Here is a 22,112-nt window from a genome sequence, read left to right on the forward strand (position 1 = left end):
CCCAGAATCCTCCACCCTGTTCGTCGCCATATTGACTTCCAAATACAGAAACCATTGTTTTGTCAACCAATCAAGATTATAGATTAAATATGTCTCTCGTGACTGCCTACCGGCACGACCGGCACTTTGCACTAAACATCGGATGAGAGTCTTCTTTACGGGTTTGAAAACAAGTGAAACATGAACCTAAACTCCAAGAAAAAGTCTACTCGAGTCTGTGTTGGATTATTTTTCCTACTTGGAGGAACCGAATATGGTGAGAGTTTTTCTTGATACGTCTGCAAACAAGAGTAACCTGTACGTTTATGCATTGCATCACGACCGAAAAGCCGAATAGTTGTATAAATCTTAAAAAGTTTTTCCAATTCTTTTTTGGAAAAATTGATTGAAACTGAGAAAAAGTGGCAAAACTCAGCCGAGAAAATTAATTTAAACCTTAATACATGTAGCTGAGGTGTACATTTAGCTAACACTAAGAGCTTATGAATCAGCTATAAACATAGGGGCTTTGGACATGATATGACTCACGATGACCTCTTTTCGTAAACACACACGAAAAGAAAACTTTGGAAAGCGATGGAAGCAAACTAACTGGTTAGAGGCTGTGGTTTAGTAATGAGTTATAAAATGTCATAATTCAAGGACATAAGTGAAGAGCAGATAAATACGAGATTAAAAATATTTGGGCGTTACGAAAACTAAGACCTAAGACCTAAGACCCGTCTTAGTTTTCGAGATTACGAAAACTAAGACCCCCTAAAATCGAATCCGTCGAAATATAAAGTCAAATTGTAACCGAAGTTGGTCTGATCTGTCAAATTATATCATGTTCGATCCTTTCCACCGAGTTTTAGGTCAAATTTAACGGTAAATTTAGGGATCTTAGTTTTCGTAATTACGAAAACAAAGACCCCCACCAAAACAATCTCTAAAATTTCTACAAAGTCGAATTACGACCGTTTGAAGACAAACAAAACTGCTATCATATGCGTGCTGATCTACGATCCGCTAACAATTTGCTTTAAATAGAGGACCAAGGCCATAGACTTCCCACGTATCTATTGTACACTGAAAATATGCCTTACCCCTATTGGTATTTAATTTTGTTGTTTATCCTTTAAATCATGAAATTGGCTTTCCACTGGAGATGGATGTTTTTCCGGGAATCCTGACCTCTGGCAACCTACTGTCATGCAATCTTTACTTTGTATTGATTGTTTGTTTATTTTATTGTTCTGAAATTAGAACTCCAATTCTTGAGACGATGCTTTGCTAGTACAGGAAATTCATTCACTCATTCGTTTTTTTTCATTATTTCATGGGTGATTTTAGCAATTATCCCTCACAGACTATTTGTCCTTGCCCCCACCCCTACCCCTCAACTACCTTTGCATTGTAACCCGGTGATCTCTGGGGTGGCAACGATAAAAACAAACGCTAGAAAAAGGCAATGTAGCATATTCTCCTTTTTTCGCCCTTTTTGTAAAAGCTTCTATCTATGACCTGGCCAGAAAAGGAAAAAAAAAAATCCGTATTTTTGTGTGATGTTTAACCGATAACGCCCTTGACCACTTAGCGATCAGGCATTCAGGTCGCAGCGACATGTCAGCCCGCAACGATGACAAAAATCCATCTCCAGTGGAAAATTAAGGATAAACAACCAAAATTATAGGGGTAAGGCATATTTTCATTGTACAATTATACGTAGGTAGTCTATAGCTTTCATCCTCTTCTTAAAGCCGCAATATTGATAATGTATGTCTGCAAATTGTTAGAAGAAGCGGATCGTCTAGCATGCGGATGAAAGTAGTTTTTGTTTGTCTTACGGATTATAGCCTTCAAACGGTCATAATTCGACTTTGTAGAAATTTTAGAGATTGTTTTGGTGGGGGTCTTTTGTAGTTTTCGTAATTACAAAAACTAAGAGGGGTCTTAGTTTTTGAAATTACGAAAACTAAGATCCCTAAATTTACCGTTAAATTTGACCTAAAACTCGGTGGAAAGGATCGAACATGATATAATTTGACAGATCAGACCTATTTCGGTTAAAAAAATAAAAATATCTAGGAAAGCTCGTCTTTGATTGGTCAATAGGCGAAGCGTTCGCTAGCGTTTTTATGCAATTTTCTTTTATTTTTACAGGTGATAAGTGCATGATCTGATGGTTATATGTTTGGGGTTACCACTGTTGAATAAATAACCATTGATTTTTTTTTATAAAATCTTGTCCATAGCTGTCATTCTGCCCACATTATGGTTGTATCTGCAGCATAAATTTGATGCTGAGCCATGGTTTTTTGGAGTGGTGTTTTCAGCATTCTGTTTCTCAAATTTAATATCGAGTCCTTTGTTTGGTTTCTGGGTGGACTACACACAGAAAACCAAAACTGCCATATTGTTTGCAAATCTGTTTGAAATAGGAGGTGAGTCAACATTGTAAGGTTTTTTGGGAATAAAAACCTGGCCACCTGGGCATGGGTACTTCTCAAATTCCAGGTAGCTCTACTCCTGTGCGGGCTAACTGGAAACAGAGCAAAACTTTTTTGGGGTTTAAAAGAGGCAGGTACAAAAGTCGGACCAGATCAACTCGGATCGCCAGTCCGGGTCGGATCAACTCAGATCGACTCGAACCAACTCGGATCGAATAAAAAAATAAAAATAAAATAAAACTGGACTCGGATCAACTCGTAGCAATTAAAAAAATTAAATTAAATCAGCAAAACTAAAAGTTTAACCCATTTGGGGGGTAAAAAAGGCCAGATCATCCTTTTGGCGCCATTTTGTTTTACTAGTGCCAGTTCCTCTCGGATCACGTTATAAACTCGTGGTTGTGGTTCGACAGTAAAGAAATGATAGTTTCAGTCGCCTAGAATGTTTATTAGACTACTGAATTATTTATGAGAAAAGCATCAAAAGCCTGGTCTGTTGATCGCACTTAGATAGTTACCGAAGAGTGTTTGTTTGTTTGTTCCTGTTTGTTTTTTTTTCTGCAGGACTTTCTGAAACTTAATTTTAATGATACACTAGTGAGCAGCACACATACATTTCCAGTGAACATTTTCTACTTGGAAGGAGGAGAAACCATGCTCGCCGGGGACAAAGGAAATTTCCATGCCCGTGGCAAGAATCGAACTCGCGACCCTCCGGTTCAGTGGTTGGAACGTCCGAGGGTTGTGAGTTCAATTCTCGCCTTGGGTACGAAAATTTTCGTTGTCCCGGGCGAGCATGATTTCTCCTCCTTTCAAGTTGAAAATGTTCACTGGAAGTGTATGTGTGCTGCTCACGAGTGTATCATTAAAATAAATAAAAATAAAATTAATTTATACAACCACAAGTTCGTGAGAAAAAAACAAATGGCGGGTGAAAGTTAAGTGATACCGACTGATTTTATTTTTCTTTTTATAATCTGAGTTGTTTCTTTTTTATGATCCAAGTTGATCCGAGTCCAATTTTATTTTATTTTTATTTTTTTTATTCGATCTGAGTTGGTCCGAGTCGATCCAAGTTGATCCGACCCGGACTGGCGGTCCGAGTTGATCCGGTCCGACTTTTGTACCTGCCTGTTTAAAAGTGGAGCTCTTTTTTTTGACTTTTTTCTTTCACCTTTTCCCTTTCCCACCTGTTTTTTTGCTCATTCTTTTTCTTTCCTTTTGCTTGGCATTTGTACATAGGGTTCATTTTTACGGGAAAGGTTTGGGGAAAACTTTTAGGATTATAGAATTAGCTGGATTGAAGATCTTCAAGTTCAAGATCTTCATTGAAACTTTTGGGTCAACTTTATTGTCAGTTTTTCTATGGCCTGTTTGACTGAATCATGCTCGTTCAGGTTGTTTCTCCCTGCACAATTTTGATGTCAAAGTTCTTTATGACTGTTTAAACTGATGGCAGTTTCTTGTGTGCAAAGTCCTTAAATATTTGTCTAAGGTAGTTTTACATACATGCAGGGCTCAAAATAATTTTCGGATGGTGACCGGACGCAATCACCAGTAAAAGAAATTTTTGCACAGTCATCTCATTTTTTGGACTGGTCAAAAACTTGGAAAAAAGGTGAACTAATCCTTGTGTAATTGAATCAGTGAACATAATTGTATTTTTACAAAGAGACAAAATCTAAGATTTACAGGTATGGATTTGGATCTTTTCTCAGGACATGCATGAATGGTCAACATGACTTGCGGCTTGAACTTTTGGCTGGAGTTGACCGGCCGTTATTTTGAGCCCTTTACATGTGATTAAAAAACAATCCAGTGGCTTTGTTCATGGATTCCTCTATTCTCCTCTGAACTCCCATTTTCTCTTCTCCAGGTTCCACTCTCTCTGGGCTCAGAATCATTTTCTCTCAAAATTTTAAACTTTTTTTCAGTGTTGTAACCAAAGAGTAAAATTTTAGTTTACAACAATTTGTTTTATCTTTCAGGAAATTTCTTGTATTGTATTGCTTGGTCCAAGTACTGGGTGCTTGGTGCACGACTTGTAGCAGGTTTGTTGTAAAAATCTTTAAAAATGAGAAGGAGTGTATTTTCAGGTTTAAAAAACTGCAGGCAAAGCAGAGAGTTTTTACACCTGATAATACACGACTGTGAGTTTTTTGAACAGTTTCAAAATCTCTGGTATAGATCAATTATTCTTTCTTACACTAACACTAAATTTTATATTTGGTGATATTTTGGTCTAAAAATTGGACGTAAAGTTTAGCAGTGTCTTTTTCAGATATAAACAACAACAAGTTTATTTCAGATTAAATATAGCTTACAAACCTTGTGCCCACAATTAGCGAAGAAGGCTATTCGAGGCGGGTACAAGAAAAAAAGAAAATTCTATATATATATATATATATATATATATATATATATATATATATTAAACGAACAATCCTAGAAGCAATCTAGTTTGTCGTGTGGTTTATAGCCAGAGTGAGACAGGAAGGCAGACTGTACTTCATACGGAAGTACACCATGTTATGATGTTGAGAATTGCCCTGTAATATCAGAAACTCTAATATAGTCGTCCTCTTTTTCCAGTATTTCAAAGAGTTTTCTCTTTAGTTTGCTTTTGAATTGATTTTTTTAAAGTGTTTTGATAGAAAGTGGAATACAAAAGACACTCATTAAACATATATAAGTTCTTTTGTTTTTTCTTTATGAATTATTAATGAGTTTTTGAAATAAAATGCTTTATCAGATTGGTTTTGTTGCTGCTGTCACTAAGACTTCACTGTAATATTAAAGTTCACAAATACAGTCATGCAAAGTTTGCAGACTGAGGGGATATAAGTCAAGTAATTAAATGATAATACAATAATAATTATTGTATTATTATTTAATTACTTGACTTATAAATGACAATACATTTATTGTATTGTCATTTATAATTATTATTATACCTTTGTTGTAGTTTAAACTGAAAGTCAAGTTAAAGTGATTTTAGCCTATTCTGATCCTTAACTTGCTTCTCCTAAATCCAATTTTTCATGATTTTGAATAGATAAGGTTGGGAGTCAAGAAGTTTACAACATTTTGCAGGAGAGGTTATACTGCAACCACATGAACCAAGGCCACCCAGGCAAAATTTTGAGACAGATTTTGAAATCAGCCAATCACAAGTCAAGATCTAAGCAATCGTAGGGGGTGGCCTCGGTTTGTGTGGTCGCACTGTAAGATTAGGAGACAAAGGATCTATCAGTGCAGATAACAGATATGACTTTCATTGGTGTATAGATTGCTGATCACAACCTCTTTAATAGGCATAGGTGCTGGCATAGGAGGGGGTATATTTGCTCAAATTGCAAGGACAACAACGGAAAAGGAAAGAACAGGGATGTACTCCATTGCAATGGCCTTACGACAGTTTGGTTTGTTAGTAGGTATGTTGATATCTGTTATTACCTTGGGTTATTTTAGGCATACTCTATTCATATATTTTCCCTTTTAGTCCCTGCATTATTAATTTTTATTATTTGAGCACTCTTAATGGTTTTTGTGCCTCATATAAAATATTTCCCACCAATTTTCTTTGTTGTTATGTGATTTTCAGGGCCTGGCCTCAACCTCTTTTTAAGGGAATTCAATGTGAAGTTAGGTCCATTTTTGATTGACAAGTACACTGCACCTGGTGTAAGTTGAGATTTGATTAATAAAACATATTATTATTCATTCAAACTATTTCCCCGATTCTGATTGGCTAAAAGCACACGTTTAATTCACCATAACCAGTCACTGATAACCAAATTTGGAAGAAATTTGACTTTAACGAGGAAATGAAGTAAAAAATGCAGCGTTTTCGCCGGTTAAGGCACCGTTAACCGAGAAGATCTGGGGACGAGTTTGAGTTGTTTTGGTTGTGAACTTCAAAAAATGGCAGACATTTCACTCGTTTCAAGAGTAAGAACTAGGCAAAAAAATAGCTAAAAACATGGCAAGAACAGCAAGAAGACAACTCGAAGGGTGACATCTGCTATTTGGAGAATATTTGCGGAGCTGGACAAACCTAAATGTACACTATCGAAGATGAACTGGACATCGACGGATCGATGGAGGTAAGCACGTTTTAGCTATGTTTTTAAACTAGGAATTATTTTGAATGAATAATAAAACAGTTATTGAATTCGGCTTTCGTGTCATATGAAGAATCATGGAGATCTCGGAGGGTGTTATCCGCCTCGACCTACGGCCTCAACGGATAACAACCTCCTCGATCTCCATAATTCTTCATAAGATACTCAGCCTCATTCATTAACTGTTAATTACTCTGAATTATTCTGACTGTCTTCGTAACTGTGAATTCTGATACACTTTGTTTATTTCGGACAATATGGCCATAATTTTTGTTGTTGTTTTTGTTAGCCTTGTAGTTAAACTTGATTTATGAATTTGGCCTTTTTGGTTATTAGTAAAATTTTTTTCCTTAATTTCATACATTGTGTGGGAAACCAGTATGTATTTTATAATGAGTATATCAAACACGGTCTCTTATAACAGTTTTTGCAAATGGTTTGAACTGGCCAAGGATCGGGTCAATACTCCTAGGCAGGCTTTATGCTACAGAAACTGGTATACGCTCCGGCTGTTTGGGCCTTTGGCTTATCTGCGCCTTTTCCTTTACCTTACAAACATACACGGCTGTACCAAAGAATTTATTTCTCGTTTTTTGTTTGGCAGATCTTTATGGCTGTTGTATGGCTGATCGTAGAGCTTATAATGGTGTTCTTTTACTTTGATTTGCCAAAAGTGATGAGTAAAAATGATGATGATTTATGTGTGTCAACCGATAACAGTGTTAACAACATCAATGGAAGTTATCGCAAACGTCGGAGGACAAATTCTGTAGTGGATGATTGGCACTTGGCCAAAGGTTGGTTTACTCTATGTCAGTGGCAGGCATTCGGTTGATATATATATATGGCGAATGGTGAAATCTAAGAGATTCCTAGACACTCTTGCTTGAAAATCTGAGACTTTGTAGTAACAAGCTGCATACTCTACATTAAACTTCATATAATCATAATTATAGTACCTGCATATTTTTTTGTTTAACAAAAAAAATCAGATGATTTAAGTCATTATTGCCCAACTCGCTTGCATGGCATCGTTGTCATTCTTGAAATTCAGCAGGGAATTTTTTTGTGAAGTTAAATTTGGTTCAGGTATTTAATTTTGCTTTTGCTTTAAGTCGAAGGGCTTTTTTTCGGTTTTATTGTATGACCCCATTTGCAACTCCCTGTCACCTAGAGAATAATCAGGGGTCTTGAAAACAATTATTATTTATCCACAAACATTTTGTCATATTAGTTCCTGGTTAGTTTGCAGGCAGCATCATATACTTTAATACCCCATTTCATTTATCATTGTAACATTTGCATTGCTAGATCTCGTCAAAGAGGAAGTCATTGTCATTTTAGCTTCACAGTTCATGATCTTTTTCAATGAAACAGCTTTGGAGGTTTGTGCTTAAAAAATAACAGTTGAAATTGGTTATTAATCAAGGGCTGACTCTCACTATGAAATCCAGAGATTTCTCAAATTTTTTGACAAAACTGATGTGGACTGGACTAAGAACAAAAATATATGGTTCTGGATAAGTTCTTTTTTGGAGTAGAAAATTAAATTAATTTAAACAGTAATCCCCTTAGCTTTTTTGCTGGCCTGCAGCTGTTGCTTAGTTAGTAACAAGTGTTATTGGCACATCTACTAGAGTTCCACTCACCCTTTTTTCAGTCCAAATTTAGAAGAAAAAACTATCTTTTAGAGCAGCCACTAGTTATCTCTGCCCTTTGTCTTGATCTGCCACTGTGCTTATATGTTACTAAAGAATTTCATTTTGTTTCTTTTTTGTTGCAGTCTATTTTTACTCCTTTGTCAGAGTATCTTTTAGGTTGGAAAGAAATTGAAAATAGCATTGCCTTTTGTTTAATAGCTTTTGAGGTGAGAATGTATTTTTGCCAATTTTTAGACTCCTTAGAAGTTTTGTTGGGATTAGATAAAAAAAGTTCTTTTTGTAGACTATTAATTCTTTTGTCTAAGCTTAAGAAATTTGGCATTTAAGAACCTTCAGGCTGCAGTTTGGCCACATTCCCCCTATAGATGCAAGAACCAACCATCTATTAATTTTTGAAAAATGTTTTTGAACAGTGGTCATGTTTTGCATTCAGCTAGAATGCAGCATGGGTGGTGACATGACAACCTTGTATGTACTCTGGGTGTCACGCAGTGTGACCCCTTCCCCCTTCTTGGAGAATCTATGCTCCTGTGTGATAAAGCAATTGCCCATTTCCAAGTTGCTCTTGGCTTCTTTACTAAGGTATGACCTGTGCACAGCTATTCATTTGGAATTGAATTTAATTTGCATTTGAATGATCAGAACTGTTATTCAGATGAAAGGACGAGCGCCAGGACTCACTTTGGGAAAGGGGCTAAAAGTAACACAGAAATACCAGAAATGATCTGTGAATCAGAAGTGAATCTGCTCACAGGGTACTCACAGATGGCCTGTGTGACCTTCTAAAATTGCAAGATTTGGAGTTGGGTATCGGGTGTCATGGCATGGAAAAAATTCAACCTCATTTTATAATTTGATAGCCAAGCCACTTATACAAGAACTGTCTGAAAATATGCGAGTTAACTTTTTGTTGTATTACCCATTTGTTGTTTCCTTGTAGGCTATTTCAGTATTTATTCTTGTGAGGAAGATAAGTCTCAAGTTAGCTGACAGGTAAACAACCGGGGGGGGGGAGGGGGGGGAGGGACTCCCATATGAAAGGGGTGGGGACGCTCGTCGTGTCACTTAGGGGTGCAGTAAATTTCAGATTTTGGTCTCGCTTAGGGTGTTCTGGGCAAAACGCCATTATATTTAGCGGTAAAGGTCTCTTTTAGGGTTGCTCTTGAAGAAATGTTAAAAAATGATATCTTTGCCATTTGTTTTATTTACTCGATTCATGCAATCAAAGTTTAAAATGATCACTTGTAGGGGTCAAAGAAAGGTTGGGCCATGCCCAGATTGGTCTCCTTTAGGGGTTTAATTCAAAATTTCTGACAAGCATCCTCACCCCTTTCATATGGGATCCCCCTTGGGGTAAACAATAGTCAACAACCTTTAGGGTTATCATTAAGTGCCAGTAACCAGCCAAAAAAAAAATGAGGGACTGAAAGCTCCAAATTGCCTACAGCACTGGATTGCCAAGCCGACTATTAACACATCCTACCTGTCTACCTAAAATACTTAATGAGAACCCTCAGAGAGTCGTTGCCTTTGCCTGCTGTCTACTACCCTAGCACTGTGAGCTAATACCCTTCAATCCCTCACTCACTCCTAAGGCTGCAACAATACATCGAACTATCGATTAATCACGATACTGATGTTGCAATAGCGATGGATCGATAGTCAAAATGAGACATCAATAACAATCATGATCGTTAGTATGTTGAGTATGATCGTCCGGGTGAACGTAGTAGGACTGTTGTTGTTGACAGTGACAAAAAAGGAGATGATGAAAACTATTGCATTACCATTGCAGTAGTACCTCCACTATCACAATACAATCACAATATGCATTTGACCTATTGCAATACAATATGTAAAAGTCAAAATTTCCTCAATAGTCACCCCTAGTCAGTCCCCAGCTATTATATTATTATGAGTGGTGTGTTATGAGAGTATGAGGTGAGTGAGCAGGGGTAGCAGTGCCGTAGCCAGACCAAACGGCCAACCGAGGCAGGCGGGAGTTGCTAGGGGGGTTCGGGGGCATGCCCCACCCCCCCCCCCCCTCCCGAGAAATTTTGAACTTTAGTCTCTCGGAAATGTGATTTGCAGCGTTTTCTGGGCCTTTCGGTAACTTTTTTTCGAGTTAATTTAAGTGGAATTTAAAAAGCAATAATCAGAAACAAGCTACATAATCTGGGTGACCGTTAACCTCGCCAATGGTTTTGATCAGTATTTGTTCAAAAAAAATTTGAGTTAACGTACGTAGCCCCTTGAGATCGATGATATGGTAATTTTTTCATAGTATATTGACTGAATTGCTGAATTCTTTGTAATATCATGATGCGTCGGTTGGCCTCATACTAGCTACGGCGCTGGGTAGATGGAGAGGAGAAATCAGGATTAGAAGATTATTCTTCTTTTTCCCCTCTTACTATTTTGTTTTCTCTGTCTTTTGTAGGTGGTTAATAGTTATTGGAATTGCTTTTGAGGGTTTTGCGCTAGTTTGGTATCTTGCTCTTTTAGCTAATGCAAAGCCATGTAAGTTACTGTCCACAGTACAAAAAAATGCATTTGCACAAATTTGTTCCTTGAAAATATGTTGCAAATATATAAATGCTGACAAGTAAATATATGGCAAACATGGTAAATGCCACATTTGCCTAGTTATCTACACCCCCCCCCCCCCCCCTGGTATTTACTATGTTTGCAATGTATTTACTCCTCTGCCTACAGTATTTACATATTTGTGACATATTTTATACAGGGAGCAAATTTGTGCAAATCCATTTTTTCATCCAGTGTGAAGTAATAATGAAATTGTCTTCATATGATCAGAAGCTATATCTATGCTTTGAGTTAGGAAAGGAGACTATCCTGAAAAACACTGTAGTGAATATAAAAATGTTTTTTTGTAGGTAAAATCTATTCTCAGCTCTATAATCCAGTAATTAACCTAGCCAGATTCACATTTTTTTCCAAACCCTATAATTATTTGTAGGAGACAAAAGTATGTCTGGTTTACCCAAGAAAGTTTCCTTTAGTTCTAATCCTCACCTAAACACGAGCAATTCTGTCAAACATTTAGTCATGTGAAAATAGAAAATAATTTTTTGTATTATGAGGTACTCAATGCCTGAGTTAAGTTAAGTTCTTGATATAAAGAGTTATTATTTTGGAAAGGAAATTAATTGAAAATGCTACATTGCATGAGCTGGAAACACCTATTGTAATTTCTTTGTGGTTTCACCTCGCTAATTAAGTAGTTTTTTCTCTCCTTGAACTTCAAATTTAAAAATGAGTAAATGTCAGCTTTTTACCTGCAGGTTAGGTTACGAGTGCAGTGGCCTTTTTTAGTTTCTTTTAATCAGTCAAGAAAAAAAAAATGTCATATTTCAAGAAAGGACACCACTTTTGCAGGTTAGTGTAGGTAATAGCATGATTCGTAGTGATATTTGGCATAAATACCACAAGTGATATTTCAAAATATTGTTATACATAATTTCACGAGCCGTTAGGCGAGTGAAATTTGAGACAATTTTGAAATATCGCTAGTGGTATTTATGCCAAATATCACGTACAAATCATGCTATTACTTGTTTATACTACTACCTGCAAAAGGTGTGTAATTTTCACATGTAATAAGGTGAAATACCACTGCTCTAAGCCAATCAGATTGCAGAAATTTCTCATGTAGTAGTATCAATAAAGAAATAACAACTGTATTTTTCTCTCTTTTTTTTCAGATGAGTCAATTGTCTTACCTACCCTTATAGTTGGGACCTTAGTAATTGTGTTTGGTTTGCCGTTTTTCGCTGTGGCAAATGTTTCCCTTTACTCTAAACTTACTGATGAGAAAACACAAGGTAAATCAAGCAACACAGAGCAGCCAACTGCAGGTTGCTGGTTATAAAATTATCACTAGTTTAAAAAGAAGTTGCTTCCCCTCAATTTTTAACTGTGATGGCATTAAAAAATACCTTAGGAACATCCACCCTAAATTTATGATGGTTTGGTTCGTTAAGTGAATACGTGGTCATGCATGCTACAGTGGAACCTCGATTTAACGAATTGCCAAGGGACTGGCAAAATGTGTTCACTATAACGAGGTTTGGTTATATCAAGGTTCTTTTCCATATATTTTACCATTACTGGGGTAAAGAAAATCGTTCGTTTTTTCGAGGACTTCGTTACATAGAGGTTTGTTATATCGAGGTTCCACTACAAAAGTCCTTAATGACCTTAACCTTCAGTGGATTAGAAATTGTAGTGAATAAAGTAGGAAAATTTTGTCTTGTGGTTTTGTGTAGATTTCTTTCTAGGTTTTTTTCTGTTGTTGTTTTCGTTGCAAATTTGGTTTGAATTATGCAAAATAATTTGTAAGGTTAAATTTGTATTTTCTTTGTCCAACTGAAATTATTGAAATTGAATTTCTATTGTGAAAAGATTTTTTTCTTGCTAGTTACCTAAACTTTCAGGAAATTTTTTAAGAAGGCAGATATTCACACTGTCCAGAGTCCACAGTCGAGATCTGTTACAGAGACGGGGGAGAGGGCCCTACAGAACCGGTCTGTGTTTTCTATGAGGCTGCTATAATATGCCATTCTTATTTGGTTATTCTGTGCTCTGTGTTGATTCTGTGGTGGTCTTCCAGGCATTGCTCAAGGTATTCAGAGATCGGTCACAGGCGTGGCAATGATCCTGGGTCCCTTGTGGGGAGGCGCACTCACCAAAAGGCTTTACCTGATGTTGGGAGTCATGGCTGGTCTCGAAGTCATCTTAGCCGTAAGTTGAACAAGAGGCGTGGTTTCGTTTGCCTCGTTCATGTTTATAGTTTTTGTACAGCAAGAGGTTTCTGGGTAACTGACCAGCTCCCCACTTTTGTCATAATTTTGCCCTAACTGAGAAGTTGACATATGAGGAGGGGTGGGTGGTCAGTTGTAACTCAGAAACCTCAATCACCCAAATCGGTACAAACTGTTATACATTAAGCCAATTTTCACTTGCGTCTTTCATCCTTTCTTGTTTAGATTTTAATGTTCTTGTCCTTTCACCGTCTTAAAGTGCCAGAGAAACAAACACCTCCTCCTCAGTATGGTGAAATAAACGCGGACAATGAGCGACAACCGTTGCTGGCGTGATTGGAGGGAAGGTCTTGGACAGAAGAGTTCTCTTGAAATGAACTTCTAAGGAAATGGTTGTGCGCTGGGTGCGGAGATTGAGAACGCTCCACAACGGCTCACACCTAGCGTTAGATGGACGATCTCTCGTATAACACCTAAGGAGAAACCACCTTTAGGCCCGGTTCAGGTGCCGAACTTTTCATGAGCCGATCCTAATTCGAATTAAGGCCGACCCAAATTATTTAGACCGGCTGAATTGATTAAGACGCCGATCTTAATTCCAGCCGGACTTAATTCAAAAGGTGAAAAATATTCATTTCCGTAAATTTGCTCAGAAAATACGTGACATAATAATTAATGCATTTGGTTCGGCACATGCAAAGTTCGGCGTCTGAATCAAAGCCAAAGTCGATCCAAAGTCGAGGCGAGATGGGCGGGAAGAACGGCTAAGCCGTTCCAAATTGAAACAGGCATTCCTAATTGACGCCGAACTTTTCATGTACTTAATTCAGTGAAAAGTTCGACGTCTGAACCGGGCCTTACTCACTGAATAGAAAATGATAAATTTTTCAGAAAATGAAACAAAGAAATGTTACTGTAAAGTAAGAAAGAATTTCGACAACAATGGCCCGAAACCAATTGTCTTGAGTTAACAAATTTCAAATGACCACATAATGCACTGTAAAAAATGGGAAAATATTAATCTAATATTTAATTGCACTAGGAATCTATCTGCACGAAAAGAAATCAAAGAAAGTTCTTCGGAAAGAAACTATTTCGACAGAAAAAAACTGCTCAGCGCGTGAAAACAGTAGGTTGAAGATATATACTTTATCGGCTGTTTCTATTCTTCACCTAAACTTTCATCATCGCATTTTAAAATATTAACCATATGAAAGAATAAATATATGTTTTGTTTTGTATTTATAGAAATATCTCTTGAAATAGAGAGAAGTGACAGAGAAGTGTGAAGTCACGTTACCATTGTAGCAAATTTTCTGGATCACAACAATGGGGAGCTTAAGCAACGACAACGGCTAGGGCAACGAAAACGACAAAAAAGCAATACGTTTATATCAGCTAAACAACAACTTGTACGAACATCACGCGTTTTTGTACATTTATTCCTAATTTCTCGCGCTCGCTTTATTCTCGGTAGGTGAGCACAACACAATTTTTTTTCTTTTCGTATAAAACTTAGATAGGGCCCTTTCGGATTCAATCCCAGAAGATTTCGCCAATATTTGGCAAATTATATGAAATTGAATAAGATTGATGAAGTTTGAAACAGTGCGAATTCGCTTTTTGAGTGACGTTTTCGGTTTGTTGTCATCCAGAAATTTATACTACCATGGCAACGTGACGTAACGACTTCTCTTCTCTATGTACCTAGCCTGCGTAGCATGGCGGTTTTGTCGAGCCGGGCGCAGGAGCGGCGTAGCCGCGAAATTCGCAAGCGAAGCGCGCGAGAACGAGCGGCGAAGCCGCGAGAAAAATAATTTCAAGTTGCTCCCGCCCCAATCTCCTCGCGGTTTCTCTGCCCTCGCCCGCCTTTATTACTTAGCGCGCCCAACCAAAACCGCCATGCTACGCAGGCTACTATGTACCCTGTTTTTAGATCAAAAGTTATTACAATTTTGACAACACACATCAAGTACAACCTATGTTTGTAATACTTGTCTCGTTTTAAGTTTAAACTCCCTGTTGCCGAGTGTTTTGCCTCCGAGAAGGCATAGCCTGCGTAGCAAGCGTTTCCTCGCGAGGTTCGTCTAGAAAGCTGGGACAAGAGCAAAAAAACATGAATGACGGGGGAGGGGGAGGGGAACGAAGGAACCGCTTGCCCGCAAACCCCACGATTTTGAAAAACTGCGTTCGCCCACGAACGCAGCTTCTGATTGGCGCGGTGCGGGTAGTGTTGATTACTTAGCATTCGAAACATCAATCAAACCAGGTATGCTTTGTTTTCGTGCGTCACAGATCTGGTCTGATCTGATTTGTGGTCGCAGATTACAAATGCTTTGGACTAATAATTATTGGAATCGTGTTTGTGCGAAGGTTTATGAGATCAGAGTCGTCAAAGTATAATGGGAGATCGAGCAGTGGAGACTAGGGAAGGCTAATTTATTGAGAATGACGGCGTGCAGATCTGACTGGCAAAAATGGACTGTTTGTTGGAGATAACATCAACATAAATCAGAACATCGGTATTCGACACTAGCTAAAGCCGCCATGGACAAGCGATTTGTCAGCTTTTTGAAATGAAAAGATTCTTTTTGTTTATTGGAAATTTAGCGGCATCTATTGTAGAGAACGTTTCGACACAGGCTGAAGATCAGCCGCTCTGCAAAACTTATACCCGGCGGAGTGAATTGTTCCGGACAAATCATTTTTGACGTGTCGACAAGGTTTCAGACGAGATAAAGCCACACAATAAAAAACAAGAAATTCTGCAGCAATCGCTCATAGTTTTAACTTTCTTTTATCGTAAATCTTTTTTATTACAGTTCTTGCAAAAGCCTGCAACGTGTTCTATTAGACAACAAAGTAATTTTACAAATCTGGTAATCCAGGGGTAATCTGTTCGTTATGTTTCTATTTTGACGAGCTGTCAATTTACAAATGAACCGAACCGTGAAATATCAAGGGGCGTTTTCCAGAATCGTGGGGTTTGCGGGCAAGCGTTTCCTCTTTCCCCCTCCTCCTCCCCCTTCGACCTTTTTTTTGCTTCCGCTCTAACCTTCGTGCAATAACACGATTGGAAACGCTTGCTACGCAGGCTAGAGAAGGCACGGTCTTTTATCTGAAACACGTAATGAGGGCTTATCTCGTTTGCCTTTTCTATTAACCCAGGTACTCGTAAGGAACTGCTCAACCCGTTATGAGTTCCTGACGAACGGCAGTAGATGAGAGTCACGGACGGCAGTGCCGGGAATCTTTTGCCCCCCAGTGTCCATCCATGCGTGCATTCTTTTTGTGCATGCATGCATGCATTTTGTGCGCGTGCATTATGATTCTCCTATAAGTACCCTTCTCAAAAGAAGATCCCACCCCGTCGGTCGAACTACCGGTTTAACAGGCTTCCCACTCTTCCCTCTTCTCCAACGCACTTTATGAACTAGTGACGATATGTTAAGGATAACCCGGAACCTGTTGCTCCTGGGAATAAAGCCAGTATTTTATCTTGAACTTCACTGACTCAATTTTAAATTTCAATTACAATAGCATCACTTTCTTTTCCGTTAAGTCAGTTCCACTTAGTTTTAGCTAGTTCAGAGAAAGAAGGTCTAAATAAGTACTCTCATCGCCTGGTGTTTGTTTCGGAGCAGACGCACATTTCAGTTTTCCCGCGGTGCTGATGAGACTTAAAAAGCAGGAGTCACAGAGACTACAGACAAATAAGTAAAAGTCCTCCCTCCTCACATTCGTTTTCAAAAGCCCAAAATTTCGTCCACTCGGCAAATAACCATCGGCACGGCTGGAAAGAGCGTCTTTCAATCAGTAAATTTACCAGGTTTAAAGGTGATATGTCCAAAGCGAGCAAAGATAGACCAGATTCGCAAAATTTAACAGACGTTTGTATTTGGGGGGGAGAGGCAAGTTGTGCCCCAGCCATACAAACGTCTGTAAAATTCTAGCCTGCGTAGCTGGCGGTATTGTGTGGGTGGGAAATTGAAGTTTTGACGGCGGACGGCTCCGCCGTCAAATCTCACTCGACTATATTACAACGGCTCCGCCACCAAATCTCACTCGACTACTACACAATACCGCCAGCTACGCAGGCTAGTAAAATTCCGCCTTTGCGGACCTTCAGTTACTGATTTTAAGGTGTTCTTTCCAGCCGTGTTGACAGATTTGGGGTCGATTTTCGCTGACTAGTTCCAGTCAAAAGAAGGATCTATTTCTTCAATAATACCTAGGTTTAAGGAACGTATTGTAAATCTAAAGATTCAAAAACAATCTTGCCGTTTTCCTTTCATTATACCTGACAGATCTAGAAAGGTCTAGAGAACCACTGTTAAAGCAGACTCTCAAGGTCACGTTTCACATTATCACGAGCTTATGAGTCGTGTTTGGCCTGTCAACGCTTATTTCTAACTGTGATATTTTTAGACGGTGCTCCGTCATAACTCGTGGGAAGAAATCTCACTCGGGCTACTGATTTTTGCCGGAGAAAGTTACGAGATAATATCTCGAATCTCCTGAGAAAGACACTTACACGCACTACGATATGTCAGTGACCTGGTATCACTGCCCGGGGGGGGCACTTAAGGAATTTTTGGGTGGGGATGTGCCGCTGGGAGCCTGGAACCCTTAACCTTTACCAGAGCTAGTTCAGCTGAATTTTTGTACCCTACACTAGAGTAAACTCCCCAAATCCCCCTATCCTAGAGTAGCTGTGTACCTAGTCTAGATAAAATCTTCAACCAACTGATCAGTTTCCTGAAAAATGATACCCTATTCTAGAGCCAAACGTTCTGATTTATCTACCCTATCCTAGAGTAAACTGCTTGAAAACCATACCCTTCACAGCGGCACATACCTATATAGCCCATATATGGCAGTACCCCCCCCCCCCCCCCCCCCCCTCGGGTATCACTGCAACCTAGTCAGATATTATCATACCGGTTCAGCCCAAAAAAGCATTTTTGACCTTGAACAGGCTGGACCTTGAAGGAAACACAACGGGCGCGATCCATTCGACCAAAATTTCCGGAAATTTCGGTCCAAAACTCAATGGATCGGTTCGGTCCAACCGGAAAAGTTTCGAATAAACTGGTCCACCTTTTGAGGTGGTCCACTTTTCCCGGTCGGACCGGTCTGAATTTTGGTTGAATGGATCGCGCCCATAACGCGGATCAAGGATACACCTACGCTATTGGTTACTTTTGCAGCCAATAGCAAGTTAGTATTTTCGATCCTAGCCACCAGTATTTAAACAGTCTGCTTCGCTCTCTGTACCTAAGATTTTACCATGGCAGCAACTGACGAGAAACGCTATAGTTCCGAAACTGCAGTCTTGCTTAAGAATTCATAGCAGTCGCACAGACGACTGTCAAGCAAAAACTTAAGTAAATACCTACGAATTGAAGGAACAAGAAGACATCGCGCTCTAGTTCAAAGACTCACTTATGTTAAGAAAAACTAAATGGATTGTGTGAGCGCTAAGAGAATTATCTTGACTGACACACGGCATATTTCTCCAAACTTGGTGTAGCTTTAGTTTTTAAGCTACAGTGTACAACTCAAATCTGAAGATTGCACTATCCGTGGAAATTCAAAATCCTGCAAACCACACTATACTATAGAGCTGGGCCCAGGGTCATACTGACATGGCAGGAAATAATCACATTCACGGACAAAGAAACTTGCATGCATGCATGTATTTATTCAGATACAGTCATTTCGGAGAAAACCAAAAAAACTTAAATCTTTATTCAGCCGTAATAAACAGAGGTTAAAGGATATAAAACACTTAACACCTAGTACAGAAGCATAAACCACAGGAAATGATTACTCAGTATGCATGTAACAAACCTGCTTCATGACCTCTAAATATAAGACTTAGTGTACGTTTAGTGTGGCAAAAACAAGATTTACTCAGTCAAAGTTTAGAATGCTACACGTCTTGCACTATGTAGTGCTAGTAACCTTCGCGCGAGAGAAAAAAGAAAGAGAACCACTGTTCAAGCAGACTCTCAACGTCACGTTTCACATTATCACGAGCTTATGAGTCGTGTTTGGCCTGTCAACGCTTATTTCTTACTTGGGATCGCAGATGCGATTTTTAAAAATTGCGTCGCATTCGCGATCATCTTCCCGCGATCACGATCATCGCGTTGAGATCGCTATAATTTCGCCGCGATCGCGATCACCACGCCGCGATCGCGATCATCGCGTCGCTATTGCAATAGGCTTTTGTACATTATGCTTTTGCTTCCCCACTAAAATGCTCTACCTTAATGCTCCATTTTTCCCACTAAAATGCTCGGTCTCCCCCAAAAAGTCACTAAAATGCTCGAATAATGCTCATTATACAAACGGTTTTTTAAATTAATTTCAAAGTTTACACTGACAAAAACGTGCAAGTGTTGCAAGTAACAACGACAACGTGTACAAGTTCATAAATACAGCCCAAAAAACCAGCTGTATTAGGTTTTTTGTGAATTTTGAGTTTTAGTCTTCATTTTCTCTAAAAAAGCAGGAGCTCATGGGGCATGGGCTCCTGAAAAAGTTAATTTCTATTTTATTTTCACGGAAAAAAATTAATTTTCCGGGCAAAATGCCACCAAAATGCGCGAATAATGCTCAATGCTTTTGCCTCACTAAAATGCTCAAAAAAATGCTAGCATAATATACAAAAGCCTATATTGCAAGCGCTATTTACTTCAATTGCATCGAGATCGCTGATATCGCGCCGCGATCGCGATCACCGCGTCGCGATCGCGATTACCGCGCCGCGATCGCTATAACCTCACGGCGATCGCGATCACCGCGTCGCTATCGCGGGCGCGATTAATCTAAATCGCGCCGCGATATGCACAGTCGCGCCGCGGCGCGATCGCTGATAAATTTTTACAAGGGAACGCTTGAAACCCTTGAACCCGTAAAATCCATGAAAACCCCTCTAGAATGCTGGTCTGAGAAAAACTAAATTAACTTATTTTAAAACGTGTGACCAATTTATTTTGATAAGAGGGGGGTGAATAGGGTATGCAAATCCGCCGATCCGTGGTATTTTTAGGCCCGATCCGTCGATCCGACTTAATTTTTGTTCAAATCCGAATCCGTGTTCCTTTAAAATTTTTTCGTGGTAAATAGAAAGTAGCGTTGTAGCATGAAAAAATGAATTATTTAATATAGTGTTCTGTAATCGCAACAGATGCGGGACTTCATGTTTATATACCTGCCAACTTTTTCTGAGATATAAGCGTGAGATTTTTATCCTGGGAGTGCTGGGATTCTTGAAGACGACACGATAATTTCCGAAGATTCCCGAAGAAGTCCGAAGTCTTCCGAAGACGTCCGAAGTCTGCCGAAGGCGAAGTTATCGAGGAAATTTATCCATTTTACACATGGTTTTCGTTCCTTACATGGGTCTGAGTTAACATATTTTTGGAAATTGTGTCAAGCAAGACGGCAGCAACTCACATTTTTCAATCAGGCGTGAGAAATTGGCCCGCAAGCGTGAGCCGGCGTGAGATCGAAGTTTTCAACCCGCAGGCGTGAGACTCACGCCTAAGGCGTGAGAGTTGGCAGGTATATGTTTAACAAGTTTTCGTTACACTCAAAACATTAAGCATTAGGGACAGAGCTTATAATGTTTCTTCCAGCAAGCTTGCAAAATGAAAGTATCTGGTATTGCGTAAAAGATTTCTTCAAAAATTACTTCTCAGCGAACCGATGCCCTTCAAACTTAACTGGTTAACTGTTTTACTAGTATCTTTAGTTGGTAAATCATAGAAATTTCAGAATGTCAACTTTCCTCAAGGATCCTCAAATTATAGAGCATCAAACTCCCGACTTTTACCATACATTTATTGTAAATTTTGCCGTGTTTGCCCTCAACCAATGTGGCGACGGAAACCATGAAAAGGTCTATTAAGTTAACGATCAAGACAAGCAAACTAGCTGAGATAGTTTCGAAGAACATAATTTATATCAGTTCATGTATAAACCAGATATAAAACTTACCAAACGTGCTCGCGTAGCTTCTCCACACCTCCCCACTGACTGGAATCGACGCAGCATCAGCAGCGTACCGGTGTAGAAAAAGGCTGCACACTCGATAGTTCTAGTTTCCAATTTCCAATTTAGACAATTTACACGAACGCATTCACCGACCTTGTCAGGTCACTTACCGCCATTACCTGAACCATGGGTCACCATGAAGGAATCATGTACAAGTACATGTATATGCGTTGGGTCACGAGAAAGTCTCTTCCGCAAACCTCGGAAGTGGAACGTTAGCCGAAAAAACACCAGCACATTGACTAAGGCCGACCGAAAATTGATGATCCAATCCACAATCCGAACTTCTAGACTGACAGAATCCGGAAACCGGGCCAAAACTTTCAGCTGACCCGCGATCCACGGTATTTTTCAAATCCGCGAATCCGCTCGATTTATCGCCGAAATCCACAATCCGTGAGCTTTTTAAGGCAAAATCCGCCGATCCGCCGACCACTCCCCTCTGATAACGAATGTGAACACTATTATTGGTTTGAACCCCTTTTAACCCTTCACACTCTGTGAGCCAATCACAGTAGACCTTAGGATAGCTGCTACAGTACTCCATCCATAACTCGATATACGCACGCTAAGCATGAACAAATTCTTAATTTACTGCGCTTTTCACAAACATGGGAACTCTTAAGTTCATAAGCCGCCTTCACAATTGCGTTTTTCGCTGCCGTCAATCATAACTACGATCACAAGCAACGAACCTGGAAACACACAAAATGGATCGAAATCCACCAATCACAAATCACAAACCTTGACCTTTTGAACCCGTTAAAGTAAAGTTTTGCTTCCTAAGAGCTCCGTTAAGATGATTGACGGCAGCGAAAAACGAAATCGTCGGTGGGCTTTTGAACTTCAGAATTCGCATGTTTGTGAAAAGCGCAGTAAATGCCTTTTCTCGCGTGGGTTGATTTTAAAAATCGATTTAAATCGGTTAGAGAATCCTCCACCCTGTTCGTCGTCATATTGACTTCCAAATACAGAAACCATTGTTTTATCAACCAATCAAAATCATAGATTAAATATGTCTCTCCTGACTACCTACCGGAACTTTGC

The 22,112-nt window shown here is 39.1% G+C and overlaps 1 protein-coding gene and 1 long non-coding RNA gene across 2 annotated transcripts; both read left to right on the forward strand.

The window, feature by feature from the left end:
- The first annotated feature begins 121 nt into the window (after positions 1 to 121).
- LOC140948683 (major facilitator superfamily domain-containing protein 8-like) lies at positions 122 to 14,354 on the forward strand. Its single transcript, XM_073397946.1, has 13 exons — positions 122 to 256; positions 2,235 to 2,423; positions 4,418 to 4,480; positions 5,744 to 5,863; positions 6,034 to 6,113; positions 7,158 to 7,350; positions 7,865 to 7,938; positions 8,337 to 8,420; positions 9,155 to 9,207; positions 10,655 to 10,734; positions 11,940 to 12,059; positions 12,848 to 12,978; positions 13,224 to 14,354. The coding sequence occupies exons 1-13, from the start codon at positions 181 to 183 to the stop codon at positions 13,332 to 13,334; spliced, it is 1,374 nt and encodes a 457-aa protein (XP_073254047.1). The 5' UTR covers positions 122 to 180; the 3' UTR covers positions 13,335 to 14,354.
- Positions 14,355 to 14,924: 570 nt separating this feature from the next.
- On the forward strand, positions 14,925 to 16,502 carry LOC140948684 (uncharacterized). Its single transcript, XR_012167075.1, has 2 exons — positions 14,925 to 15,046; positions 16,103 to 16,502. It is a non-coding gene; the product is annotated as an uncharacterized lncRNA (long non-coding RNA).
- Positions 16,503 to 22,112: the final 5,610 nt, after the last annotated feature.

This window comes from Porites lutea, chromosome 9, assembly GCF_958299795.1.
Source record: "Porites lutea chromosome 9, jaPorLute2.1, whole genome shotgun sequence".
Classification (NCBI taxonomy): Eukaryota; Metazoa; Cnidaria; class Anthozoa; order Scleractinia; family Poritidae; genus Porites; species Porites lutea.

Coding starts and splice junctions, on each gene's coding strand:
- LOC140948683 (XM_073397946.1), top strand. CDS start 181: ATGAACCTAAACTCCAAGAAAAAGTCTACTCGAGTCTGTGTTGGATTA. Junction 257..2,234: donor ACTTGGAGGAACCGAATATG/GTGAGAGTTTTT, acceptor TCTTGTCCATAG/CTGTCATTCTGCCCACATTA. Junction 2,424..4,417: donor AAATCTGTTTGAAATAGGAG/GTGAGTCAACAT, acceptor TTTATCTTTCAG/GAAATTTCTTGTATTGTATT.